The sequence below is a fragment of the Acyrthosiphon pisum genome, chromosome A1, assembly GCF_005508785.2.
Source record: "Acyrthosiphon pisum isolate AL4f chromosome A1, pea_aphid_22Mar2018_4r6ur, whole genome shotgun sequence".
Lineage (NCBI taxonomy): Eukaryota > Metazoa > Arthropoda > Insecta > Hemiptera > Aphididae > Acyrthosiphon > Acyrthosiphon pisum.
This window is the reverse complement of record NC_042494.1, coordinates 22554542-22565009: the sequence shown is the minus strand read 5'-3', so window position 1 is coordinate 22565009 and position 10468 is coordinate 22554542. Positions and strand designations below refer to the sequence as shown.

The window sequence follows — 10468 nt, the reverse complement described above, 5'->3', positions numbered from 1 at the left end:
GGTATATATAGAATAAAGTAATTTGTATGAAAAAAAATAAGACTAAATCACTAAGTATTTAAAATCAAAACTGTTGTGATAAAATCAACAATGTACAGTTCACTGCCTTATGTAAATAATAATAAATCTAGGTAAAAAAATTAAACTTACCAACATAATCCATACCTAATGCATAGGTACATCTTAGACACATGTCCAATACTTAATATAATCCTGAATATTATAATAATACTAAATAGAGAAATTAAAAATTATTTTCATCAATTTTAGATGGCTTTAAACTTTAAACTTTAAATGTATCTACTCTAATTTCCTATATACCTACAATGTTTCAGATATTCAATTTCTATGCCGGCCACGAGTGATCTCCAATCAGAAGAAGAAATGTTAGACGGACTTCAACTTCGTGGACGATCTTTCGACGTTTCTACTGATCACTCAAGATCACCTAGCACAGACGATGGTTCGTTTTACCATCCAGACAACAATAATGTGTCCGAAGACGATGACGAAAATATTAAAAGTGTGCCAATTAAAGCTAGTTAACAGTAGATTGATATATTAGCAATTAAAATTTGATTTATTTTTATTATTATTATTTCAAACACCCTGATCTATTATGGGTTTACAGTCAGATTTGGATTTTATTTTTAAAAATATTGTTAATCTTTTAGAAAAGTGAATGTATTCCAAAAATAACATATAGGTGCACATTTTTTAAATGAATACACAACATCCACGTTGCAACATCCAAATATTGTCTTCTCAGAAATATTCAATCATGTGGCCTTCATATTTTACTTTTTATCTAAAATTTTTATACTCCATAGAAATGAGTTTTAATTATCTTGTATTTTTATTATACCTAGCTAATACTCGTAAAAACTTAATACATTCTATTAAATTATCAATAAGATTTTTAGTATGACGTGTTAAGTTTACCACTGTAGAATAAATATTTTAACTTATAGAACCATTTTTATTTAAATATACGTTTTTAAAAGTGCTTGATGGACACTTTTACGATGTGATGAGCTTGCGCTTTTGCACAATGCCATCTTACACAAATATTGAAGTATGTGCGTAGATTATGTGTACCTATTGATTCAAGTAAGCTGTATAAAAGTCCATTTAATAAGTAGGTTTATCTTTAGTTTGTTGACTTTAAATTACTTTCGATTTATAATTTAAAGTTCACATCACACTATAATTTAACCGAACGGGAGTACCTGCCTAAGTACACTTGTTTTAAAAGTTTAAACACTATCGTTTTAGTTAATAATATTCTTCGTGTAGGTATATATTATGTTATATTAAGTTACGCAGCGCAGCAACAATCAATCATAAACACTTATGGACGTGTATATTGTATATAGGCGATTCGGAGAGTTCAGACGAGAAATCACGAAGGCCTGTGGCGGGCAAGCGAAAACGACGGGCGAGCATAGACGAGGATGACGGCGACGAACCGATTGCGACGAAAACGAGAAAATGTCGCAGGAGCATCCGGCAAAGGCAATCGGTGGAGGTGTTGACGGCCAAAGACCGAAACTTACGAAGGTTGGAGAGCAACGAACGCGAACGATTACGCATGCACTCATTGAACGATGCATTCGAGGTAAGCACACCGGAGGTTAATATGACTAGCGACCCGCGCACATGGTTATAATTTAATAGGCAGGTACATGTAAGTACGCTGTGAAATCGATTACGCGTGAGATTTGGTAGAAAAATGAAAACATCGTACTAAATATTTCGCGCGTAAAGATACCACGTGTAATCTTGTGTATAACATATTTTTCGGATTTATAACACCGTTACGACGATGCGTACCTGACCGCGATAATGTCCAAGTCTCGTAGAACGCCTACCAAACTTCTGCAGTTACGGACAAATCGAATAATAGATATTATGGTTGTCTTCGGTTTGTTTTTCATACAGGTACCTACTTATAATAATATTATATATATTTTAAGGATTCATATTATTTTTCACTATCTGACGGCGTGGCGTGACCCATTTATGCTGTCTACCGTTAACCAAATATTTTAAAACGTGTACCTACCATTACTTTTGTAGCCGTTACATATGCATACGAGTCGCATAGCGATATAATAATGAACGTTATAATACTATAATGACACAGTTTAATAATGGGACTACCTGACTCGAAACTGAAGGACTGGAAGAATTTATTGTACCATGCGAGTTTGTTGCATATGTAGTGATGTACATTTTGTACCATTTTTACGTAAATTGTTGATATTTTCGATAATCAGTAAACGTAGCCATAAGGATACCTTCAGGAATACTTCGTGTTCCCTCTTTTATAAATGTATAACTATAAGATATATCATATTTTGGTTAAGTATATTTTAAAAATAATAGTCAAATTTATGTGGCAAGGGCAAATATTTCAGTGTTAAAATCAGTTTGGCAGTGAAAAGCTTAATAATAATGGATATTAATAATATATAAGTCAATTTGATTTTAAAATTGAAAATCAGAAAATACAATACAATATTATGACTGTTAACTGTCAATAATAGTCTATAAATCTAAATATCCTTATTCTAAATACATAACTGACATTTGTGTGAATTAATCTCAATTACAACTTTACATTTTTTATCAACCTTTATTTGTTATGTTAGGTATATAAATATATAAGCCTCATACCTGTACAAATATTTAATTAGAGGGGGAAAATTTATAACTATTTGGTAAAAACAATTGATACATTTATCCTTCCAGTAAATTACTCTTATTATTTTAATAAATTGTTCAAAAATTACAAAGTTTGCTACTAAGTTTAGGTACATATCCTTTTTTTTTAAATTCATAAATACTAGAACCTTACCAAACTTGATTTTTTGGTAATTCTGGATTACTATAATTTATGATTCTCAGCTAATTGAAACCCATTATACAAATGAATAAATTATAATATAATTATTAATTCTATAAAGCTAATTATTTACATTGGAACGCAATGTGTAAGCGGTATATTATTATCTACCTATATATTATAATATTATATAATAGTTTATAAATAGTATACAATCTTCAACCATTTGGAATTCTGTAAACGATTTCTTTACATCAATTTGAAGATATTTGGTTCAAAACCACAGGTGTGTATTGCCTATATGTTACGTCCTTAAGAAGTGTGCGTTAAACGTATAATTAATTACTCGCAGTGTCGAATTAAATAGAGCAAACTGGGTCATTGCCTCCAATTTCAATCAATTTCCAATAATTTCAGGGACTCTGGCAATATTTAAATATAGTCTATGTAATGGTTTCAAATCGTAATGTTTTGGTGCCGGACATTGTTATTAGATTCTCGAATTTTTCTAAGGACGATACTATTAAATTACATCATCATGTTATCAACAATGATGTTTTGCACCGCACCGAGTGATGATTATTTAATTATTTAAACGCTGTGCTGTTAAAGTGTTCACTATTGTATTTGAATTTCAGTATTTCACTAACTATGTAATTAATTCGATTAATATAGTATAATGTATCGTTTGATATATCTAAATTAGGTTATGCCTATATTAGGCATACCGCATACATAATAAGGTAATGTTTTCTATATTTCATGAAATTGTTTTTAAACTACTAAAAGTGAATGCCTGCTTTTTATTGCCTATACAATAGTTTGAAGGAGTTAGTTCAACACCTGAAAATTACGTCGTACTTCAGATTTAATGCTAGCATATGTATACCATGTGGACTGTTAAAATAAGTGTTGGCCTAATAGGTTTAATTAACATTAAAAAATCAGAAACATATGATTAAATAAGAAATATTATCATCTTTAATAATATGAAAAATTGCAATTAATGATATTATTTTATGATCGTCATTATATTTATACATTGATAACAATTATTGTACTTTTGTTTTATAGAAATTGCGCGAAGTGGTGCCTCACGTAAAAATGGGACGTAAACTATCAAAGTTGGAAACATTGACATTGGCAAAAAACTACATAATGGCATTGACTAACGTCATATGTGAAATGAGAGGCGAGCAAAAACCATTTACGTAAGAAAATCGTGTATTTTAACTACCTCATGTAAATAACGGTTGTAATAATCTTCAGTTCTCAACATGCATGATTAAATTTGAATAACTCTTGTATATATAAAAATAAATATATAAGTCTTATAAAATTCATATATTTTTTTATAATAAATTATTATAGGTAAACATTTGTACTGAGATATAATAAATGAAATGCATAATTTATCATCCAGTAGGCAATAATAATTTTAGTTCATAATTAAATGTTCAAACAAAATGTGATGATATCATATTATACAATATTTTTAAAAAAAAGACTCCCCCTCTCCCGCGTTAAGTAATTGGTTCTATTTTACCTTTTGCCTCTTTGGCTTTTAGATAAGGCTATGAATATTGAATATAATATTATACTATCGAAACATCTTAAATAATATGAAAAATAACAGTAACTACTTAAAAGTTAAAAAATATATGTTTTGTACATCTGATAAACAACTTTTATGTTTATGAAATTCATTATACCAGGGAATTATCTTTTGTTAAAATATTTTGATTGTTTGGATAAAAAACATACAATAATTATTTTTTATTGGTATACGTTTCAGTTTTGACGATCCCGATCAAGCCGAAAACGACTATGCATCGAGCAACGATGGTGGATTCGAATCGGGTAATAGTACAAAAACTCCCACAAATTTGGAACAAGAGTTACTATCATCGGACTAGTAAAACCGTACGCCGAAAATCACATTTCCTACATTATAGTATATATAAACCAACCCTGTTGTTTAGTGTAAAAACAATTTTTTTTACCTAATATAGGTATTAACGATGAGATTTATTTTTGTCTTGATATTTACCAGAAATTGTTGTTATTACTATCGTTAAGATTACTATGTATTTGTATTTGTATTTAAGTACTATGTTAATGACGATTATTAATTATTATTATTATTACAAAGTTTGATTACAAATTAAGGATTATATTAATATTATTTTTAATACTTATAAAAAAAGTATAAATACTTTTACCAATCCTACTAAATATTACATGTGAATAATTATTTAAGCACGTCACACACTTATATTTTGTTCATGTTGTCAAATGTTGATTTTAAACCAATTTAATAAACATATTTTAAATTGAACATCTATAAAGACCATATAATATGTTTAAATGTTTAATATATGTGTATGAAATTATAATTTATCCAACATCATAAAAAGGTAAATACCTATCTACTTAACGTTTGAATACTTCATTTTGTTTTTCACAATAGGTAGGTACCAAAATAATTCCTTTAAAGATAAATACAATAACAGCATTTGAAAAACAATTCTGATCTGAGCTTAGTTTTACTAAATATACAAAAATAATATAAACAATAATAGTATTATAGTAGGTATATTATGTAATATTATGTGATGACTGATGATGTAGTGGGGTTAGGTACAGGCATTATTGATAATTTGTGTAAGAAACCACCCGTTATAGTGACACTATAGACTTGGGTTATTTATAATTTGTTTTTTAACTGTATTTATACTTTTTCATATTTAATGTTATATAATATATAATAAATATTAATTGCCCAATAAATAAGAACACCATTTTTAGACAACATTTGGGGTTTACAGGTATAAGTTGGATGTAAGTCATTTATTAGTGGGTTGTAGTGATTTTTAAGACAGATAGACGGTAATAGGTATAGACGCGTTTATTAGTCTGTGCAGCTACTTTCGTCACTTTTTATTTTAAAGACCTCAGAGAATAGTAAGATATAAAAAGAGTGGGGCATTTGTTCAGCATTTGTAATTTTTTTAGAGCAATATTTTGACATTTTTGAACTTTATTAGTGTTTGTAATTTTAGTAGTACCCTAAATCTATATGGACCCTGTAGGCCCATAGTGGTTAACAAAAAATGAAAACTATCAACTAACTTCAATTTAGAAGATTTAATATTTAAGAGAAGACAAAGTTGCCCTCGAAGGCGAGAATCTAAAGCTATAGTCTCTTGATACGTGAATATGGTTATTCCAAATCGAAAATTTATTCAGGTTTAACCGAAAATATAGGTTTAGGGATAGAATTCCACATTGTGAAAATTGGTTCAGTTTTAAGAACTTAAGATTCAAATTTGACCTGTAAATGCGAGAATCCTGAATAGTAGTTCTCAGAATCTAAAACTATAAAAACCTATTGGCTATCAGACAGTTTAGGTATGGTGTATATGTCTTGTTTTTATAATTATATTATAGCTCTTACTTCATTAGTTTAAAAAAAGTTTTTTCAAAAGTGACCTTTCTGAAGTATTTAATACTTATTCCAACACGCATAGGAATTTCTAAGATAATGTATTACACTACGTAGTGGTTTCAAGCTCTCAATTATGGAATAACCTCGGCACCCTTCACATTGTCTAAAAACCCCGGTCACCATACAATAATAATTTAGATTTTATAAAGTTTTTTTTTCAAATTAGAAGCTTTTTTAGTTAAGCATTGCATTGTAAAATATAGGGCGAATCTAGATTTGAAGCATAAAACAGTTATTTTATACACCTATAATTATAACACTTTTAACTTCAGAGATTGGTGTTGATGAAATAAATAACACGCAAAAATTCCCTAAAAAAAACTGCTCTTCTAACTACAAACATTTAAAATGTAAGTTTAATTTACAATAAAAATAATATATGAAACTATTAAAAATAAAATAGGAAAAAAAATGTCCTATAATATGAAAAAATTATACAAAAAACGACGATAAAAACAAAAAAATGCAAAATAAAATTAGTATATTGGTATAAAGAATTTTTAGCTATAAGAGATTATTTTATAGAATCTAAGTGGTCCTATCTCTAACTAGGTATAGTATTATAAATTATAACCAACCATTCAATTTGTTTTATGCTTTCAACCCTGGTTTATTAAATACCTATAATGGTAAATATAATATACCTAATTATAATGTATACATTTTTGGTTTGATCGCAGTAGAAAAAATGCATTGTTATGTTTTTAATGTTCATAATATTATAACAAAGAGGCAATCCGGTTGAGAATCAATTTCCCAACGGCTAATTGCTATATAAATATTCGTAATATTTCGTAGAGCGATTCAATATTTTTCTTACATAACAATCCTACATATTTTAAGTAAGAACACATTTTACATTATTTGTTACATAATGTAGACGTTTCATAATGATAAACAGCCTATCAGTTATCCATCATCGTTAGGAATTGAAACGACTAGGAAGTTCCAAACAAAAAAAAAAAAACTTAATTATAGAAGTGATTTTGTGTTATAATCGTAGGTACAATATTTTGTAAAATATTATTATAGCCAACTGCCAATGGCCAAACCTTGGAATTTAATTGTCGGGGATTCAACTCATCCCCTCACAACATGATTAGGCACATAACCATGTCAATGTCATATACATATACATTCTAATGTATTTATCATATTTATCTACGAATTTCCAATCATATTTATATAATTGATAGTCTCAGACCTCAGTAAACCCTTTAACGCCGCAACATCAAGGTTTGTTGTATCTGTCACGCAGAACATTGAAACAATAAATTCACGAATATCTATACCGCGTAAACTATCGAAATGTAATAATTTGAGAACACATTTTATAGTTGTTGTAAAAATGAGTTTAGAATACTCTACTACTACTTTTTTTTTTTAACAATTTATGTATAGTAATTAAATACTTACACTAGTCTTGTTATCAGCTAAACATGAAAAAGTACTAGATTTTTCATAAGAAGTTATTAAGTAAATCAAAAAAATATCGTAAATACTAATAATTAACTAAGGTGTTTAAAGATAAAATTTTTACAAAATTCAATTACGAGTTTGTATGCGAGTATGAGTAGGTGTGTAAAATGTTACAATTAAAAAATGCATATTCATATCTCGCTTTAAAATTGAAATATCAGGAAAAAATACTATAATGTTAGAACAGATAGGTAAATGCACTTCAAATCTAAAGCTAAGAACACAGGGCTAATTCTAGTGGGCAAAAACGTGCTATATGTTGCACGTGGGCCAGAGAGAAAAAACAAATAGTGCAGCGTTGATAATATTCTCTTAACACATAAATTACAGTGACTATTACAATAACAAGGTACACTTTAAACTACACCTATAGAATACAACAGAACGACTCACCTAGTTTTGTTTTTCAATAGACTTTTAACTGTAAAATCATTTAGCAAATTTTTTGTTTTTGACAGGTCTTTGTGAACGTCTTCCTGAACCTCTTTTCATAAAACTTTAATCACTAAGGCTTATGATGTGTGGTACACATACCCACATTCATATTTCACTAAAATTATCCTTTATTAGTGAATCGAATAAAACTAAGGGGTCTTGATATAACCATATAAGATTACGATTTTCAAAAATAAATACTGCTCATAATATGTTAGGTATAATGTATATGTATTTCATAATATTTGCATGATAACTTGTAATTGATGTCTATTTTAATTCAAGAAGAAGAGCAATTATGAGCCTTTTTAATTTATGTTTATGTATTCCCATATTTGATTATTTTTTTGCCAACTCATTTAAAACTAAGAAAAAGTCGGGAAACGAATATCATATTTTATAATAAACCTTGAATCGTTTATCATATTATATTATAATGATATTTTAGCATGTACGTCATATATAAATAATATTTATCAATAAATACATTATACAATGCATCTTCATTCTTCTTCTTTTTCTCTGCCTTCACTCCCAACTAAATACAAGTGTCTTTTGAAAAATTACTATCATAATATTTTAATAGGCCGACATACCTATAACAGCTGGTATTATGTATTATAAATTATAATGATATCAAAATAATTTAGATATATTAAAAGTATTTAGATATATTTAAATACATGTAAACAGTTTGAACTATTTTACATTCGCGTTGATTATTATTAATAAATAAATAATTAAGTATTAAAAATATGTATGGATTATCTATGCACAAAACGTACCTATATACATATTATACACACATTTCGTTAGATTACTTATGTTTACACTCACCCCCTCAATAAGTTTTCAAAGTACTTCGACGGACATTAGTATTCTTAATAGCTATAGATTTCTTATAGACTTGATGACTTGAGATATTTTTTAAGTGATCCTTCTACTCCTAGGTATACAGAGTGTAACATGAAGACCTGACAGATGAAAAAACATTTGTTCTAATCAATATTATTAATTTTTTTTTATATATATATAATTTATAGTCACTTGTGGTACACATATTATATAAAAGAAAATTATTTTTAATTTTTATAATGATAGTAAAAAATAACCAATTTGTAAATCTGATTATAAGAACAATTTTTATAGCAAAAACCTTTATCTAAATTATGTAGTTTATTTTTTAGAATTTTTTTAAATATCAATATAATTTTGTATAAATAAATAATTTAGAACGTAATAACTTTTTTCAAAATATTAATTTTGGGAATTTTCTAACATGAGTTTATTTCTTAATCAATAATTTTCACAATTTTTGTCATAATATGTTTAAGTAGCATCATTTTTTTGTTTTTTGTCAGGTCTTTCTGTTATTTACACTCTGTATGCTATTTATTAAACATCCATTCAAATCATGCCTTAGGAGAACACTGAATATATCCAAGGGCTGAAATTTTAAATTACGCTACTGTATTGTATGTTTAGTATATTCAATACTGTATACTATTGTGTATAGTATTATGTGTAATATAATATTTAATAGGTACAATACAAAACATAAAATTAAACGAACCTACACATATAACTATATTATGTATTTTATTAAAAATTAAAAATATGTTAAACAACCACTCAATCAAATGTTAAGTTTATATTTTGTACTACCTATTCATAAATATCACCGCTCACTGGAATAATTAATAAATGTATAATATAATAACTCTAACACTTCATTATTGTGGTAATGCAAATTTACTAATTTTGTGTTCTTTGCTCAGATGACTGAAGACATTTTAAAATAATATGACATTTCATATATTTAATTTATTTGGTTTTATGATGCAGTATTTAACTAGCATGACTTTTATAAAACCCTATAATAATTCTATAAATGATAATACAGACTACCCATATGGCTATATATACTAAAAAATACAAATTATTGGTTTGGGTTGTTTGAACTGTTTGAAGGCTTCTGATTTCCTGGGGCTCAGATTGTTCAACATTGTACTGTGCATTCATGATCTCTGGCTGAAGTTGATTTCATTGGATACAAAAATAATAATAAATGATAACCCAAATAAAAATAAACCGAGGAAGTCGCTCTGGGTCTGCTGTATCGTCATTGTGTAGTTCACTGTAATGGATGTATTCAATTTGAATTCAATGATAATTATAAATGAAGACGGTCTGTCAGT

At 27.6% G+C, this 10468-nt stretch overlaps 1 protein-coding gene across 2 annotated transcripts; it reads left to right on the top strand.

Annotated features, from left to right (window-relative positions):
• Positions 1-307: 307 nt before the first annotated feature.
• LOC100573184 (class A basic helix-loop-helix protein 15) lies at positions 308-4895 on the top strand. 2 transcript variants are annotated; one of them, XM_016806456.2, is made up of 4 exons: positions 308-463; positions 1377-1618; positions 3923-4059; positions 4644-4895. In XM_016806456.2, exons 1-4 carry the CDS (start codon positions 349-351, stop codon positions 4762-4764), a joined length of 615 nt encoding a protein of 204 aa, XP_016661945.1. In that variant the 5' UTR covers positions 308-348; the 3' UTR covers positions 4765-4895. The 2 variants fall into 2 exon arrangements, with proteins under 2 accessions (XP_016661945.1, XP_003246184.1); XM_003246136.4 differs by having other exon boundaries at positions 309-523.
• The last annotated feature ends 5573 nt before the right edge of the window (positions 4896-10468 follow it).

Bases quoted from the DNA above. Each gene is read 5' to 3' on its own strand.
- LOC100573184 (XM_003246136.4), top strand. From the start codon at position 349: ATGCCGGCCACGAGTGATCTCCAATCAGAAGAAGAAATGTTAGACGGA. The intron at 524-1,376 runs GTGTGCCAATTA...TATTGTATATAG, and splicing joins CGATGACGAAAATATTAAAA to GCGATTCGGAGAGTTCAGAC. The intron at 4,060-4,643 runs GTAAGAAAATCG...TATACGTTTCAG, and splicing joins GGCGAGCAAAAACCATTTAC to TTTTGACGATCCCGATCAAG.